Source organism: Perissodus microlepis, chromosome 23 (genome assembly GCF_051167445.1).
Source record: "Perissodus microlepis isolate ML-2025 ecotype Zambia chromosome 23, ASM5116744v1, whole genome shotgun sequence".
NCBI classification, from domain to species: domain Eukaryota; kingdom Metazoa; phylum Chordata; class Actinopteri; order Cichliformes; family Cichlidae; genus Perissodus; species Perissodus microlepis.
The window spans coordinates 41530216-41549345 of NC_140482.1; the positions used below are offsets into that span (position 1 = coordinate 41530216).

The window sequence follows — 19130 nt, forward strand, 5'->3', positions numbered from 1 at the left end:
GGACTATTGTAACACGTCATAATCTATCGAAAACACACAAAGAGAATTAAATTATTATTTTTTAAATATTTAAATATCCAGCCGCAAGAAAAACTAAAAAGTGGGTGATCAAGTACTACTTTGTGGTCAGCAAGAGGAATAACACAAATACACTTACAAAGCTATCACAAAGGCTGTGTTTATGTTTTTAGCGAAGGGCAATTTGATCACGAATCTGATTGGCTGCTTAAAAGAGCCTACTCAAAGTAGGTAACAGCTCATTGGTTCTTTTTCAGCGGGGCGGTGCTTTGTGTTGCTACATCACCAGCTTTCGTTGTTCGGCTGCTGTCTGCAAACTGGAAAGTCCCCTTCAGACATAGAGGTCCGCGTCAGGAAAACTGCTGTTAGCGTTGTGATTTGCGTTGAGGGGTTTTGAATTTTCCTTCCCTTCGATGCGTCAATAAACATACAATTCTAGCTGACTGTTTCAGCTCTGAATTAATTAATTTATTTTTAGCTAGGCGATTAGATGTTCCCTTTCGAATGCTAGCTGGTGTTAGCAGGCTAGCTCTTTGTGTGGCTAGCAGCTAGCCGAGCGATGTTTTGTTGTTGTTAAACTGGGCAGCCCTCCTGTCGTCTGGGAAGGAGAATCATCAGCTGTGTATGGAAAAAACGCCCCATCGACGCCTTTTTCTCCTCTCCCATTGTCTGTGAAAGTGACCCTTGAAATTAGTAAAGCGAAGACGACAGAGGGGAGAGTTTGATTGAAGAGGGAGGAGATGGGAAACTGTCTGAAATCTCCCACATCGGATGACATTTCTTTGCTACATGAATCTCAGTCGGACCGGGCCAGCTACGGAGATGGTGCTGATCCCGATCAGGAGCCACCGCCCCCCTATCAGGTAACTTTCACCAACAGTTTCAGGGAAAATGAGCTCGTAGATATGTTTTGCCATGAGCAAAATTCATGAAATACCTGAAGCGTGGACAATGTCTGATAATGTGTGACGGGCTCGGCCCAAAAACGTCTGCCTTTATGCAGCTGAAGGCAAGATCAGCTGTTTACAGATCCAACATCACCCTTGGGCGGCAGAACGACTCGGTGACCCTGTCCCTTCATAGCATTGACACTAATCCGCTTTGTTCTGTCCGATGGTCCTGCCTCTGTCCGTCAATTCCCTGAAGTCATATCTTGATTCAGGCTTCACTGATACAATAGCAGCACGGCTTGCTCATTCAGAAACTCTGAACCAAATCATTTAGGCTCATGTAAGTCAGCACATAAATCTGTTATGGCCTGTGGTACACATTAACAGTGAACTTGAAACAGAGCCCAGTTCTCCATGTGTAGGAGAATTATGACTTGGTGACTTTCATAACTTTACTGCTTCTTTTGACTAATCTCCTTCAGGGCAACAACTTTGTATGATGACCTTATTTCCTGAATTAGATCATCCACAAACTGACCAGGCCACGCTGTAACTGTAAATATGATGCACGGTGTTACTTATCTTTCCTTTGTAATTTCTCTATAATACAGACCAGCAAGTTCAATGTTAAGAGACAGCTGGTATGTGTTATGTAAGCCTTGGCAGACAGTTTGCTGTTACTAGGTTAAGCCGTGCCTTATCTGTAGATTTAAGATAAGGATTTTTCTAAAGCATGGGAAACTAAAGGTGACATCAGGTCGGTACAGAAGGAGAGCTTGTGTTGTAGGACGCTAAATAATGTAATGTTATATTCAGGCAAGCATGTTTTATTTTCATCACACTAGGGGTGAAAACCTAAAGGAGAGACTTTGCCAAGTTGTCCTAACATTTAAAAAGAAAAATTAACATCAAGGGCTTTCTAGCTGGATCTTGAAAAGTAATGTTTTTGAAATTAATGTGAATATACAAACACGAACACTGATTATTGGTGCATTATTTGAAAATCTAATTGAGCTTCATCAGGAAATCTTTAGGTAAATTTTGTTTTTTATAGATCTTCATATGAATTGGTAGAACTACAATGAATTTTGTACATTAGGTGTTAAAAACAAAAGAGGGGAATGTACAAAATAACAAAGGAGCTATTACCATTACTTTTGCACAAAAGTAATGGTTAGCACATTTGTCTAACAAGCTAAAGATCCCTGGTTTATTTCTGGGAGAAGACCCTGTTCCCTTTTGGGGTTGCATGAAGAGCATCTGTTTCCCGCTATGGCAAGTAGCTTCCTATCAGACAACCAGAATTGGGACATGGAAACTTGGCCCAAACACATTCAACCTCTCATTTATAAGCTTTGTCGTTTCTTAGACACTGTGTCCGAGTCGGTCAATATTATATTTGGACAGGTTGAGTATTTTTCCCCTGTTCATGTCCTTGTGTGAGCTCTGTCCAGCATACACCAGTGTGTAATTAGGTCAGCGCAGTCAGCTGTGTTATCATAGATGATGAATGTTGTAATAAACCACACAATCTTTGCTAGGGGCCCTCTGGAAGAGCTCTCACTAAGCTTTCAGTGTTGTTCAGCAAGTCTGCGTGCAGTGTGTTTATACTGGCAGAGTTTCTCAAGAGGGTTAACTAACTAGTTAAAGCCTCCTTATAAAGAACTCTTTCAGAACAGCCAGCTTCTCCTTGGTGACCACAGTAATCGGCACCTTCACCACACGTTTTTTGTTCGGCATCAACACGCTTTGGGAATTTGTGGTGGAACGGGTATTAAATTCTCCCAAATGCTCCATTTAAAATTTAATTTGTTGCATTTGTGGAAGCTTTCACATGCTGCTGAGTGCAAATGTGTACTCTGGATACTGCCTGGAGGTCTGTCCTCCATACAGAGGGTGAGATTTGCAAGTCATGGTGCAAAACTTGATGCTGGCAGTGGCAACAGTGAAATCCAAAACAAGGACAATATGAGCTATAGCTGTGCTTATGCTACAAAATGAATCAGAAAGGGAAGCTTTTGTGTAGTTGTCAAATAAGCATTGACAAGGATTTATTTAATCGATGAAAAGCAATCTGTCACACTGGAGCTGTTGTTGATGGCTCTAATGTAATTAAATGTTGAATTGTGTTGCCTTCTGTCATTTTCATATGTGGGCCATACTCGAGACATAACAGTCTAATCAGCACACTTTGGTTAGGATGCCCACTGAAGCCCTTAAATTGAAAAACAGGAAATGATTAATGGATTTGTCTCCAATTTAAGATTCGTTAACACTTCGCTTCTGTCTGTAGCTTAAGTTATACCTCGCCTGAGTTTTAGCCAACCTGGAAACTGTAAATAGTGCCCAAGCACATCTGTAACAAATGCAACATTTTATAAGTGCATACCTCTCTTCAGATGTTTCCCCATCGATTCTAAACAACCTCGTGAGGTTGTCTGCATGTTAAACTGATTGGATCATGAATGCTCTGTATCCACAGACAGCAGTGATTTCCAAAGAACTGGCTCTGTCGACTGTATGGTAGTAGCCTGCATTTGGGGCTGTTGAATAACTTCATGGCTTATGAAGACAGTGCACAGATCTGACATTCACAACTCCATATGTGGACACTTCACATAGATGCTATAGAGAACCATGAAATGGTTAAGATACTATTATAATCCTTTTTCAGGGAATTTTGTTTTTTTTGTTAGTTTTTATTCCGACTCCTCTCTCTCAAGTTACCTCTGGGGTAAAATGTTGTGGCTAATTTTTTGCAAAATCCTTGTAAAGAGGAATGGGGGATTCATTTTTATAATTGTTACATTACACATACAGATTGTACTTGACCTTTGTCAGGTGACTCAGTTAGATTTTGTTTGTAAGTTTTGATCCAAAACATGCTCAGTCATTTAGTGTTTGTGTATAAAATTATAGTTAGAAATCCAGGGATCCGGTGATCCTTGTTAGCACACATTTGGCAATAGCGGGGAGGAAGAATTTCAATTTAACATGAAGAGGCTGATGGATGAGCCAGGCTCATGGAGGGGCAGACATGGGCCATGATTGGGAGGTGAGAGGAAGAGTGCTATTGGATGCACTAATCAGCGTTTGTTTACAGCTGCAAGAAGGGTGTAGAATACGACATACAGGCCAAATCTCACCAGTCCCTGCTTCTCCACAGACACTCAGGCCACAGGTGAAAAATAAAAAACTTTTATCCTGCATTACATCCAACTGAAAATATTTATGAACAGCACTAAGTGATGGAAGGCTTACACTTTGGTGTATCAGGATCTCGCCTCTGCTTTTCGTAGGCGATGTGGTTTTGTTGTCTTGATCAGGTGGTTGCCTCCAGCTAGCAGGGGAGCTGGTTCACTGCAGAGTGTGGCTGGAATGAGAGTTAACACCTCCAAGTCCATGGTTCTCAGATAGAAAAGACTGGAGTCTCCACTTTGGGTCAGGGACAAGTCAGTCCCCTAAGTGGAGGAGTTTAAGTATTTTCGGGTCTTGTTCTCGAGTGACTGGAATGGAGGATTGACGGATTGGGGTTGCATATGCAGCGATGTGGTATCAGTCCATTGTGATGAAGAGAGCTGTACATAAAAGCAAAGCAGTTGAGCTACATCCATATCCTCACCTATGGTCACAAGCAAGGTAGTGATCGGAAGAACGAGTTTGAGGATACAAACGGTGAAAATGAGCTTTCTAGGAAGAGCCTGCCCTCTTCCTTAGAATTAAGGTGAAGAGTTCAGTCATTTGTGAAGCGCTTGGAGTAGAGCCAGTTGAGGTCTTTCTGGCATCTGGCTAGGATGCCTCCTGGGTGAGGTGTTCCAGGCATTTCCTTTTGGGAGGAGGCCCCAGGTTGAACCCAGGACATGCTACAGAAATTGTGTCTCTTGGGTGTCTTAAGAACGTCCCTGTGCTCCCCTGGATGAGCTGTAGGAGCTGGTTGGAGAGAGGGAGGTCTGGGTTTCTTTGTCTAGGCTGCTGCCCCTGTGACCTGACTCTGGATGAGTAGCAGAAAATGGATGGATGCATTTGCTTGCCCTCCTCCTTCCGCTGTGAGTTTCTTCATCTCTGTAACTCCTGTATACTTCCCTCATTCTTTCAAATGCCACCAGAAATAGTTATGAAGTAGTGACGCTACTGAGTCAAATTGTTTGGAGCAGTATTGGAAAAGGATACATTAAAGTATAAATTGTCCCACACCTATTAAATTTCCTTATATTTGCCTCATTTCAGATTGTTTAAGATAAGGAAATACTCCTAGTATAATGTTATTTTAAAGGCCAAATGTAAGAATTTGCAGTCTGTGCTGTCACTGGCTATAGATGGGCGATGGATGGATTTAGAAAGCTAAGCAGGTGACATGAGTCCTGTGAGCCGGCCACTTAGCCTAGCATACCGTTAAAATTCTTGTCAAAACAAAACGAGTCATTGTGTGTTTGCGTCAGTTGTTTTTATAAACTGAAACAAAGGAGAGGGAGGTGCAGTTCAGTGTGTGTTCTTAGTATTTTAGTATTGGGCTGTAGCTGTGAGCTTATGCCTGCGTATTTGTGTGCAGACGGGTGTATTGCAGACTGTGTGTGTGTCGACTGTGGTGATTTGGACAGCAGCTGGCGAGACAGGAGCTGACTCATCTCGGTCTGGACCACAGGAGATAAGGCACCCCTGTGTGTTTTAGAGGGGGGGGTTGTGCATATGTGTGTGCACTCTCTGCTCCCTGATATTGCTGTAACACCAGAGTGTCCTGATAGAAGCAGTGACAAGTGTTTTTATTGATCACATGTAGTCTGGCCTATATCCTACTTTCAGCTTGTTTCATAGCTAAATCTTATTGGCTGAGACACTTTGCAGACTTTGAAATTTTCACTCTTTGTTGTTGGAGTTATGATCAATTTTAGTGTTTTTTGTATAAAATGATGTCAACGATCTCAGGTTTTAATTTGTCACCCATCTGTCTGCAAATCTAATACAGGTGATATATTTCTGTCTTCAGTCTGTCAGCACAGGAGGGTCAAAGAGGATCGGAAACATGTCAAATAAGAACCAGTCATAAAGTTTCTCCTGATGAGGTTTTAATATGCTCTCTCACTGTAGTAGATACACAAGAGGAGCACAGTCTATCAACCAGCTGCATTACTGTTGGGATGAGAGGGCTCGCCAGCAGTTTGCTTTAAACACAGTGTGCTCAGCCAGATTGCTTTGGTGGCAGTTTCTAATTGGCCTTCAAATGTGATGGAGCCGAGAAAAAATAAGAAATGAAAACTGAAAAGTATTTTTCTGAATGATTTCGGTGCATGTAATAGAATATTGTATATTTATTTATTTATTTTTGAAAGTATATTGTAATGTCCCAGACTACATTCACAAACATGCTAAGAAAAGTGTGCATGTGTCGCAGTCGAGGAAAACGGGAAAAATTGTGTCCAAACTTCTTCATTGTGTCCAGATAATGGTAATGAGCTAAACTTTAGGTCCTCGGCCTTAATCAAAGGTAAGGGTTACATTACTTCATTCTTACATGATGTTGATCTTTAGCCTTGTAAGGAAGGCGGCAATAAACCCCACTGGAGGAGCCTCTGATTACCTACATTTTGTCCTAATATGGTTACAGAAACATTGGGGGCGTGGAGAAAACCGCGCTGACAAGCGTGTTATTGTACTGCAGGTCAGTGACATAGACGTGGGCTTTGCCTCCAACACAGAGCTTATCACAGAGCCCTGACTCAGCTACAAGTAAATTCTTTTGTTCTCTTCACAACTTCATCCAAAAGTTTAGTTCTCATTTTCCTCGGACTGAAAAGTGAGAGCCGAGCTACAAGTAATGATGATCAGATGGCTCGGGGGGGTTTGATTAGTATATTACAGAGGCATAACTAATGTTCATGCAGGACTTTAAATTGTGGTACAAACTATGTGTTTAAAGATGGGTGTCGCCAACATGACATCACCTATTAAAGCCTCAAGCTGAGTGTTTTTGCCTTGAACGTGCTTGTCTTTAGAAACCAGACGTGTCAAGCTGACTGGGGCAGTTTTTGCCGAGAAACTGCTTTTTCGTCCCTTTTTTACACTAATGGGGACATCATTTATAAGAATTAACATCCAGTTGTATTCATTAAGACCTGAAACTAATTTTTGATACGTGTATTCAGCCAGGGTCATTACCCCAGTTAGCCATTAGAAAGATTTAAGGCACTTCTGCTTTTTTTTTTTAATTGGCTAATGCTGCTCTAGGTCTGCAAGTGTATAGCTGCTAGTTAAAATGGTAATGAAGGGTGTTTGTTTTAGTTTACTTAGTTTTTCTCCCTTCATATTGGCATTTTTTTTCTCATATGTTTGGGTTTTTCTTTTTTGGGGATGTGTTTAATATTAGTTATAATATCATTGGCCAGCATCGGTGGATCAACTTGATTGATGAGGTCATTTACCGGTGTCGGCACACTTTGAGTCTTGTCCTGTTATCGCACCACAAAACGCATCCTGTGATGCTAAAGCGCATCATTCGGCCCCCGTTATTGTTCTTGCTGCCGGTGTGCATGCTGCCCTGCGTTGTGTGCAAGTGTCTGCAGGTCTCGTTCAGAGATTTTGTTACTTTGCAGGGCACAGAAGAAGAGCTAAGATTTCAGAGACTGCGAACGCTTCATGTTTCAGGTGTTGCTTCCCTTACAGCTTGATGCAGGATGCAGATAGTCCCCCCCCCAGCTGATTTCTTTTGGAAACCTTCCACTTATTGTGTGCATCTGCTTCCCCTACTTGCTACCATCACCTTGATTCCCGCTCACCATTAGCAGCCTGAGCCTGGCAGGCTGACAGTCGCTGCTGTAGCTGCTGTGTGCTTGGCTCAGCAACCTACAGCGTGCTTGGCAGAGAGAACCAAGGTCCACCCCCCCTCATTAGTTCCCCTTTCACCCTTTTGGTACCACTGAGGTCACTTAATAAACAGTTGTCAGCCCAGCTGACATATGACAACAATTACACTGCTGACCATTGCACAGTTGAAGACCCTAAACACACACAGTGCAGCTGCTGCTACCCCCCCCCCCCCCCCCCCCCCCCCCCCCACACACACACACACACACACCCCTCCCCAAGAGGCCCCGTCTGCAGCTTTTATTATCGCTGCCTGGCTTTTAGAGTTGGCTAAAAAAAAATGGCTGTCAGAGGAGGAACAGACAGCCTCGACTACTAAAATTATGCTGACTCATGGGTTAAATGTTGCTGAGAGGCTGAGAGGCTAGCTAGCATCTCCATTTGTCCCGTTAAAACTCTTTAGCTTTAAAAGATAGCATTTCAAACAAATTAAAAAGTAGACTGCTTGTGTGTGTCTGTGTGTTACCTCTCATGCTTAAAAACAAAACAAAAAAGCAATCTTGCCCCTGAAGGTACATTCACAATACCTTTGACACTTCTTTGACTTCTTACAGAGGCCTTTTCCAGGCATCATCTGTTTAATCGAATATGTTGTCGTCCACTTTCCAGCTGTGATTTTAATTGGGTGGACTACATATGAAAAGAAATAGACAGCACAGTGGGCAATGTCATTAAGAAAGTCAGTGTCTTGCACTAAAGAAAGGATTAGCATGAACGACAACACTGTGATACCTGTAGAAACCACAGCTTTGTATGATACCAATCGTGGTTTGTTTAATTCACATTGTGACAGAAAGACACTACACTACCCACAATCCTGAATTTAAATAGTGATATTCCTGATTGGTGGAGATCGCTGTTACCATGCAAATGTCAGAAACTGGTAGAGCGGTGATTGAGGTCAGGAACAACTGTACAGTACTGATAACTAAGCTATCATTTACATACACACACAACATGAACTACCAAATCTCTTTCTGTTCAGTTTTTAACAACACTGCAGCAATAAAGGATTTTCAAAGGTTTTTTGTTTTGTTTTAGTTTTTGATCCTGAACACATTTTGTTATGGCCGTGATTTGCTTTGTGGCTGGTTGGTTTGGTTTAAAGCTTGAAAGTCTTCATATAAATATTTTCTGAAATATTGTGTTGTCAGGATAAACTCAGAGCTGAGTAAGAAGGCTGCACGGTTATGCTGCGTTTCAGATACCTCAGAGTTCAGGAGTGTTGTCACTCTGAACCTGGCACGTTCAGATAGCTAACTCGGGGTATGTTGGTCTGCTCCGAGCTTCTAATGGTGAACTTATGGTACTGTGGTTGTGTCTGTTTGTGGAGGTATTCAGGTATGCTGAGGGTTTCTCAATCTACACAAACGTGATTGTGTGCAGCACGTAGTTTGATGTGACTGACGCTGGAACAGGAAATGAAGTAACATCACTGTCAGAAAATAACATTATATTACACTGTAAGGATAGTCAGAATACAGTGCATGCTTTGGTGTGACGATATTGTGCCTCTCATGTTTGCTTTGACTCTTTAATACTGAAACCCGTTCACTTTGACTTGCTGTTACTTTGATGACACATTAATCTTTCACTTATGTGGTTTTCCAGGCCAGTGTTTAAAAAAAAAAAAAAAAACCAAAGACAAGAAAAGAAACCCATCCCAGACATAATGACAGACTTTTCATTTCACACTTCTCTCGACTGAGGCTGCTTTGATGTTTGAGTCAGAAAATTATTGAGCTAGAAATATGAGCTGCTTTAAATTGGTATTAAAAAAACTGTTAATGCTCAAAACCCACATGGATTTGTTTCCTGCTGGGATCCTTATTTGTTAGGCAAATGTGCATCAGTTAGAAATACTGTTAAATAAATAAAGTTACTTTTAATGACGTAAACTAGAACAGTAAGATTTCCCATCGCATGTTGGTATCGGCTGCAGTGGCTTATGGGTGTGAGGAAACACTACCATCTACTGCCTGAAATCATTAGCTTACAGCATGTCTAGACATCCAGGCCTAATAGACTGCTTTAGATACTGACGATGGATATTGTGAGGATGTGAGTCTTATTTTGGGCCGGCTTCTCGACACTGACAGTTATATATTAGGAGACTTTGTTGGATTGTGAGATTGTTGCACTCGAGTACTTTGATTTTGTAGAGGACTAAAGTGAATGAACCCGTCTGCTTGTTAAGCTGAGGGATTTTATGTGATAAGCCTCATCAGTGTTGTACTGGCAGAGTTTATTTTTTATGTCCCGGCTCACATAATAAGTTTGTGCCATAATCAGGAGTTTTTCTTCTTTCCTTTTTGAAAGTGAGAAGACCCAAATCTTCCTTTGTTAAAGTAAATCCAGCACAGATATAGCCTGCTGAGAGATTCGGTGACGATATCCTCTCAAACAATACTTTTTTTTTTTTTTTTAAAGGCCAACTTTGAGGTGTATTTTTCAGACATTTGCACTTCTCATCAATTCTTCCCCTGCCACAGCTTTCATGTTACAGATTTTGTAAAGTAGACTTACTCAACAGTGTTAAGCCTCTTTATGTTGTCTCTTTTCTTTCTGCAGGAGCAAATCCATGTGCCTGTCTACCATCCGACGCCCAGCCAAACCCGACTGGTCACTCAGCTGACCGAAGAGGAGCAGATCCGAATCGCTCAACGCATCGGGCTTATCCAGCACCTCCCAAAGGGCGTGTATGACCCGGGAAGGGATGGATCCGAGAAGAAGATCAGAGAGTGAGTAGAAGCTCTGAGTGGGCAAACACAAATACTGCTTCACTGCAGAATTCAAGAGTTACATACGTTTCAAACAGGAGTTTATTCACTGAGTTACTGCTTGGTTTTCCACACAGCTTCATGTTGGCACATTCCACTAAAATTCAGAATATAATAAATTCTTGTTATTAGCATGAAAACATTGCTTTGATACAGAGATGTGTAGTTACAGTACAGCACAAACCTTGATATTTTTTGGGGGGAGCCGCCCACTTTGATTTTCGGTGGGTTGGATAAGTAAAACTCTCCTTTCTGTCTGTGCAAAGGAGTTTTTTCTGTCCTTGGTTAGTGCAGCAGTCAAATTACAGCAACGCTGAGAGAGCGAGGGGAAGTCATGCAGCGAGTGGTTGTGGGTTGGACTCAAATCTGGCCGCTGCACTCCAGCTGTGTGGCATGTGGTCGCCTTAGTTAAAGTGGCACCCAGTGTAAAGAAGTTTTACTACACATTTAGATATCTGAATATGATAACTGCAATTTCAACAGTATGTCTCAGTTTTTCTACATGATAAAGAAATGCTGCTATAGTAAACTAAATAAGTCTGTCAGCATGAGCATTTGGGCTTAAATTGTAAGAATACATGTGTAAAATGACAGAACGCGCTCTCATTGCCCAGACTGTCCTGTAATTATTATCAGGGGCAGTTCTAGTTTCAAACTTTTAGGGGGGCTCAGCTGCCAATCATAATCTCAGCAGTGCCTTGTAATTAATATTAATGCAATGTGCTGTTTGCAACTGTAATCAGTCCTTTTGACATTTGCAAACCTCAATTCAGTTGGATAAACATTATAGTTTTACCTTCAAAAGCAACATAATTACCGTATTTTTCGGACCATAAGGCGCACTGTCAATTTTTGAGGAAATTAAAGGATTTTAAGTGTGCCTTAGTCTGAAAAATACGCTAGTTGGATGACCTACTGTAGTGTCTAAGAACAGACACTGCAGTAGATCCTCTCTCGCCATCCTCCTCACTTGACTAGAAACTAGAAAATGACAAAGATATAATCTTATAATAATTATTATAAGAGCATCGATAACAGTACAGCACACTGCTTAGTTATCTCAAATGAATGAATGAATCAGTGAATGTGGGTGAAACAGAAGCTGCAGCTTTATCATTTTTGGTGAATTTGATCACATGTCCACTCTTACCTGTTTCTTTTTGCTCTCTTCCTCTCTGTCCTCCTCTGTCTTTGTGCCGTCACCCAAAAGTTAAATGTTACAGTGAATAAAAGACATAAACTGATCATTATCAGTTCATAGCAATATTCAAACTGAATCCAGGCTGCTGCGGGACATAGACAGGTTGACATTTTGACTTGCGGTCACCTGGATCTGGAGCTCAACTCCAGGTCCCAAAGTCAAACGAACACTGAGAGTTTAAACTGAGTAAATTCTTTCATCTTTAATAAAATGATCAGCGTTGCTGCTTTACCACGTGTAACAATGAAGTTTAACATCCAGGCATCCATGAAAACAGGATTTATTACATTTAACTGAGTTAGAAGTTAGCAGGAAGTTAGCTAGCTAGCTAGCTCGCTAGCTTCCACCTGATATAGCATGTTCTGACTGAGAGATTAATCTTTTAGATCAAATGTTTTGAATTAAATAATTTTTTTTTTTTATCTCAAAAATGTCATATTATTTATTCTGCATTTTATTTTATTCCAAATTCCAGGGATGTGCCTTTAAATTGAGAAGTAATCCTTTATCATAGTTGAAGGTCTGTCTGTGTATTTTTTACTTGTTTTGTTGTTTCCTGTGTAGTTGTGCTGTTCAACCAATGACTAGTGTGTTTTTAATAAGACAAATGTTGTTCACCATTGCAGGTGTGTCATCTGTATGATGGACTTTGTCTATGGAGACCCGATCCGGTTCCTGCCCTGCATGCACATCTACCACATGGACTGTATCGATGACTGGCTGATGAGATCCTTCACCTGCCCCTCGTGCATGGAGCCTGTGGATGCTGCACTGCTTTCCTCCTACGAGACCAACTGACACAAAACCCCTTTGGACTAAACCGGACACGCACAAACACATGTATACGCTCACACAAACACGGACATGAATTATGCATAAAAATGAAAATACACACAACACTTCCATCTTTGCTGTATCCTGGATTAGTAAGATGGCGATTATAAAAGCAGTGATTATGTTAAAGATGTACAATGAATTCTGTGTGGGTGTACGTAAGTGTTTGTCTGTTTGTGTGTGCACAATTTCCTCAGTTGGCCTGCTGGACAGGATTACATCTGGGAAAGGACTGGAAGAATGAAGGGTTTTTTGTGGTATGGACAAGCAGGACTGAGGAAAGACGACAGAGGGTGGTGGAATGCACAGGGGCGTTGTAACGGGGCATCGAAGGCAATGGATGGTGGATTCATCGTTACGGTTCAGAAACTTTATCAAGGTCTGGTTTTAAATTTGCGATACACGCACCTTCTTCCTTAACTTTGGGCGCGGTGATTGGAATGAGCCTGAGAGAGACTGCAGGACTGCTCACACCTGATTACTGTAACGCCACGCTGCAGGACGGAGGAGACAGGACTTCCGAATCCTTCAGAAATGCTGCCATATGCCTCTCTGTCAAAACTGCTGCAGAAGAACTGTTGCAGAAACAGATATGTGATTTTAAGACTGCCAGAGATGGACATCAGACTTTAGACTGCTAACTTACGATTTATTCTGCACTCGTACCCGAGGCCTGTTCTCAGACGGGCCTTGAGTCGTCTCTGTACAGACGTTTCCTGAGAAAAATGAGATCAGTAGCTCGGTGGCTTCACTGTCCGGTGACTTTGTGAAATCTGTTTTGTCAGGCAGCATAAGGGCTCTGTTAACCAGTGTTTACCACCAACACAGACATGACTAAAGGAAGTGCAGTGTGTGCTGATGTAATGGGCTGTGGTAGAGTTTTGCTGTTAAGGTCTTGACTTCTTATTCAGTGAGATGTCACATTATTGGCCAAAGCACAAGTAGACCAGTTAACAAACCATAAATACACACGAGACATTTGCACTTCCTAATCAGACCAGAGACAAGAGGACCACATGCAGTTGTAATTATGTGAATGTAAAGTATCTGATTTGCTTTATGTGCATCCTCTTTACCACTGCAGTTATTTGTAATGAAAGCCACTGTCTCTGTGGAGCGGGAGCAGAGTACTTAATTTATTATAGAAATTAACCAAACTACTGAATTAATTCCAAGGATTGTGTCCCTGTTCTTTGTGCTGAAGACAAAATTAAAACGTAGACAAGGTTGGGCTTTTTTAATGTGCTTGGAAAATCAACTTCCTGTCCTCCAAAACAGGCGGTGAAAGAGTGATGTGGTCATAATGATGGAGTATGCAGTTATGTTTGGTTTCAGTTTAAAAATGTTCGGTTTCTGTGCATTTGTATTCTCATTTTCTTGGCATTGAGTTGAGTCCTCTGTACAGGATTTCTTTGCCGCAGTATAAAATGTCCATTGCCCAAGTCACCAGGTTTACAATAAAAGCACAAAGAAGTACAACATTTTCTTTGACAGTGTCCTTCCCCAGCTAATGTTAGCATGTGAGTGAGTCTGTAAATGTAAATCCTGCAGAAAATGGTTGATCTTTAAGCTCCCCTTGCATACAGATCTCTGTGATCTGTGAATGCTTTTCAAGGACCTTTGTGTTTTGCGAAATTTGGTGGGTGGGCAGGTCGGTGGCTTAGTTTTTGCACAGTACTGTCATGTACGTAACTCTTTATGTTCTAAATTGTCCATCATTAAGGTGGAGCTCCATGGCCTTAGGTTACACATAAGTGAAGGGTTGATATCTGTTGCTAAAATGTGAGCACAGGCGGTAATAGGCAGACTGCAAATGCTGCTGCTGAGCTGTCAGACATTGTACATGTCATGTAATGAAGACTACAGGAGGTGTATCAGAAAATGTCCCAGTACATTGTCACAAACTAATAAATGAACTGTGTGTGTATCGTGGTTCTTTGGTTTCCTCCTGGCTCTTAAGCACGTTTCGATCTGCGGCTCCTTGCAGTGGAAAAGCAGATGACACATATCCTCTGGTTTCAGTATGAACTTGATCACACCCAAGTGCAGCTGACCAATAACTGTGGTTATAAATGTGCCATCGTAACTCATTCAGCTTCCGTTTTCCACCAACACTAGTCTGGTCTGGAACCATAGTTCATGTTTCCTGATTCAACACTGGCAGCAGCTCCAGTGCCATGAAAAAGTATTTGCTGCCTCCTTGGTCACAGTTTTTTTTTTTTTTTTTTTTTTTTTTTTTTTTTTTTGCACGTGTCAAACATAAATTCTTCAGAGTAGATTACAAAATGCATTTATTAGGGCAAAAAAAGCTATCCAACTCTCCTGAGCCTTATCCAAAAAAGCAATTGCACCATTTTGTTTAATGATGTATTAACTGTAATTAACTGCATTTGTTTTTGGAAGCTGAGTTCAATTTCACTAGCCACACACAGTACATTATCCACAAATGGGTAAAACCTAGAATGGTGACGAACATTCCCAGGAGTGGCGTAACAAACATGAGCCAAGAATGCAATGACAGGCCACAAAACACCCCAGCACAACATAGAACTGTGGGTCTCACTTCCTTCAGTTAAAGGTTATGATTTAATAATAGGAAATGGGCTGGGCAAAAATGGCATCCATGGCCGAACTCGAAGGAAAAAAAGAACAAAAAGGCTCACCTAACATTTGCCAAAAGCCGCCATGATGATTCCCGAGACCTTCAGGAAAATATTCTATTGACTAAGGAGATAAAAGTTGAACTTTTTGGATGTTTTTGTCCCATTAGACCTGGCGTAAAACTAACAGCCTTTCGTAAAAAGAACACCATGCCAGCAGTCAAACATGGTGGTGGTAGTGTGAAGGTCTGGTGCCGCTTAAACAGGTCATTACTGCTAAAAAGCGATTCTGCAAAAAATAGTGAACCAAAATTCCTCCACAGTGATGTGAAAGTTCTTGGTGGGGAAGTACTTTCCACACAGGGCCATGTAGGTTTGGGAAGCCTTTTTTCCCTAATAAATCCGATAAAAAGGACTGGATCTTACAATCCCTGATAATGCGTTGCTTCAAATGGAAAGTCTTGAGGGATGACTACTATGAGCAGTGGCGGTCCTAGCCAGTTTGGCACCCTGGGCGAACACTCCCAGGCGAATTGTCAATTGTTCAGGCGAACAATTGACAATGACTCATTAATATTAAAATCTGTAACCTAATGTATTGTTTGGAGTTTAGTCTGTTACTGTTGCTATTTTTACCATTTCTTCTTGGAGCAACTGTAACACACATAACTTCCTTAGGGATTAATAAAGTATTCTGATTATGATTGTTTCAGGATGACCTGCCATTATCCAATCACACATCTGCTTACCTGTATCTTTTGCTCATTTCTCGTCCTTTTCTTTTCTCTTTTTTCTAAACTGAGGACCTGATGACTTTCAACTTTTCTTGTCCATCTTCCACTGGTTTTAATTTTGCACAGTATGAACACCCATCCCCCAACTCGAGGATCACCACAACATAACCTAATAGACCTACACCTTAGTTCACAGATTCACTTTGTCTAGGGTGCATTTCTGAGATTTCACACAACCCAGGATTCAAATCATGAATACATAATGGGCTTTGATTTACAACATTATAAATGAAATGTGCTCTATTTGGAAGCAGCCGCCCCCCTCCCCTTTCGACGGGTTGTGTGTGAGACTTTAAATCATCAAACTTTAATTTTAAATTGTTATTGATCCCTTTACCCCGAGTCCTAAAGTGTATATTTATTTTCTTACTCTTCTTATATATATTTTTTGTTTACTTGCACTGCTGTAACTGGAGCCTCGTCGTCTCGTGTCTCTATATACTGGACTGTATGTAGCGGAGATGACAATAAAGTTTACTTTGACTTCAGCAGCGAGCATGCGCACCGAGGGCTCTCGCGCTCACTTTTCGTGTATAGAATTTCGAAAAAACATCGGTGCAAATTACAAGTCTGTATTATAATGTCTGGTCTTTTCGTGTTTGTTGGTTTCATTTTATTTTGTTTTACTTTGCGAGTTGGTTATTAGATGCTGCTCCAGCCGGTCAGAAAATCCCCCGCCGCCCCGCCCTCTCCTCTCTGCGCCGCAAGCAGCAGGCGCACCTCGCAAACGAAGGGCGCCCTTGCTCCCAGCAAATGGGCGATAGAAAACCGACCGGTTTCTGCACCATTCCCAATATACGCTGACTGACGTGCAGCATGAGTACGAGCATTTTTTTTTTTTTTTTGCCGATGCCCGTGATGCCGCCTCCCACCACAATGCCGCCCCGGGCAACCGCCCGTGTCGCCCGTATCTAAAACCGCTACTGACTATGAGAAAAAGCAGTCTGGAAACTTTACAGCGGGACACATCATCAGTTTTGTGACCGAATGCCACAGGGTGTTTTGGCCTTTTATCACAAATTTTTCTACCAGTTTCTATTTCATTTTCCAGTTTCTTTTTATTTCCATGGTTAGGTTTAGGGATTAGAAATCTGACCTAGAGTATAATATTTAAAGTAGAGATGGATACTGACGTAAATTACTGGATCGATATCGGAGAGAAATAAAAAATGTAATCCGATCCATTAAATATCAAAAAAGCACCTCACAAAACTTACAACACAGCGTAACTCGGCTCATAACCGTAGCACGTCGGAGCAGTGTGGTCACGTGATAGAGCAGCTGTGTGTATTTGTAGCCTCGCTACCAAACCGCCATTTCATCTCCGAGGAAGTGATCCCAGAGAGAAGTAAAGCAAGTGTGTAAGTTCATCTCTTACATCTGCTGCGACCCAACCGGTCGCAGCAGATGGCCGCCCCTCCCTGAGCCTGGTTCTGCCGGAGGTTTCTTCCTGTTAAAAGGGAGTTTTTCCTTCCCACTGTCGCCAAAGTGCTTGCTCATAGGGGGTCATATGATTGTTGGGTTTTTCTCTGTATCTATGAAGCGCCTTGAGGCGACTTTTGTTGTGATTTGGCGCTATATAAATAAAATTGAATTGAATTGAATTGAATTGAATCTCTGAATGTTTGTAAAGCATTCCCGCGTTAAGCTTAACAACCAATATATGGAGCGACTGCCTCTCTCTCTCTCTCTCCTGCTGCTACTTCAATCATGAAACTGATCACTGATCAGCTTTTCTGTCGCGAGTCCGTCTCTCTTGTTTGTTTTTGGCCCACTTCGCGCCAGAAAGAGGAAACCAGCGGCTGAACAACAGCAGCACGTTTAAGCTTGATAAGCTGTTTAATATTACTTAATACTTATTTAATATTACTTTCTACACCAGGATCTTTTTCTACGTAGCTGACGGCTGGTAACTGTGCAGGGGCGGATCTAGCAAAGTTTAGCCAGGGGGGCCGATAGGGCATGAACAGGGAAAAGGGGGCACAAAGACATACTTTTCTTTCTTATTCTCGTTTAAAATGTGTAGCTTTTAATAATTAATTATCTGAATCTTACACCCAAAGTTTTAATCTGATGTAAAATGTACAGAAGTCCATTACTGTATATAGTAACTGTTAAGTCTAATATACCCTAGTAAGCTATAGTACTCTTTCCTTTGGGAAGGCACCATCTGTGCAGTCTGCAGTTCTGTTGAAGAAAGATGTTGAATCTGTTTAATTATTCTTGAAAAATAATTGATTTCTGTGAATTGTTTTCACACTGCATCAAATTAAAGTTTATTACGTCGATTAAGCATCATGAGGTGGGGGGTGGTTCCCTATTTTTTTTTTTTGCTGGGAGTTTTAGAACCCTTGGTTAGGTTGCTTACTCTTTAAAATACCAGAATAGGGAGGATGGTGCAGGTTTAACTTTATTAGATTGATCAGTTTTGCTGAACTATGAAATATTTTGGGTGCAGTGTATTTTTTACATACAGGTATAACAGAATAGCTTTAGAGTTGCTGTTTATTTAAACTTGAGTATGAACTTATACAAAAAGCAGCAAGATATTAAAAAAACAGTTTTATTGATTAAAACACACTATATCGGATTCATATCGGTATCGGCAGATATCCAAATTTATGATATCGGTATCGGACATAAAAAAGTGGTATCGTGCCATCTCTAATTTAAAGTATTAAATATTTTTTAAGACGCATCATCAGTTGTGGACCTTGGATTCATTGGGTGTTCTAACATAAAATGTTTTTCATCTGAAACTTTTTTACTGCGACAAATATGCAAAAAATAACAAATTTACCACACTGTATGTGTACATCTGTGAGTGTTGCTTCAGCTTTTCAGTTATGAAGGGATGAGTTGAAATCCCCGAACACACCCACACCCGACGCTGGAAAGTGAATCATGTCTGCTCAGCACAAAGCTGCACAAAGTTTTGCTTAGTCACAACCCAGAGTGAGGGCTTCTAATTAAGATAACCAAACTCACAGGAATTTTAGGTGAATTCTTTGGATTTTTAAAAAACCTACTAAAGATTTAAAGAGTAAGGTAAGTAAGGTTTTAATGGTTATTTGCAAAACCTTTTCTTGTTGATAAGCATAAATATGACTGTGATGTGCTAAAGGGAAATAATAAAACAGACAATACAGAAGAAG

At 41.2% G+C, this 19130-nt stretch overlaps 1 protein-coding gene across 2 annotated transcripts; it reads left to right on the forward strand.

Annotated features, from left to right (window-relative positions):
* Positions 1-301: 301 nt before the first annotated feature.
* On the forward strand, positions 302-14513 carry rnf11b (ring finger protein 11b). Of its 2 annotated transcripts, XM_084920918.1 has the most exons (4): positions 302-881; positions 10338-10507; positions 12374-12587; positions 12779-14513. In XM_084920918.1, the coding sequence occupies exons 1-3, from the start codon at positions 759-761 to the stop codon at positions 12543-12545; spliced, it is 465 nt and encodes a 154-aa protein (XP_084777044.1). In that variant the 5' UTR covers positions 302-758; the 3' UTR covers positions 12546-12587; positions 12779-14513. The 2 variants fall into 2 exon arrangements, with proteins under 2 accessions (XP_084777044.1, XP_084777043.1); XM_084920917.1 differs by having other exon boundaries at positions 303-881; positions 12374-14513.
* The last annotated feature ends 4617 nt before the right edge of the window (positions 14514-19130 follow it).

Bases quoted from the DNA above. Each gene is read 5' to 3' on its own strand.
- rnf11b (XM_084920918.1), top strand. From the start codon at position 759: ATGGGAAACTGTCTGAAATCTCCCACATCGGATGACATTTCTTTGCTA. The intron at 882-10,337 runs GTAACTTTCACC...TTCTTTCTGCAG, and splicing joins AGCCACCGCCCCCCTATCAG to GAGCAAATCCATGTGCCTGT. The intron at 10,508-12,373 runs GTGAGTAGAAGC...TCACCATTGCAG, and splicing joins TCCGAGAAGAAGATCAGAGA to GTGTGTCATCTGTATGATGG.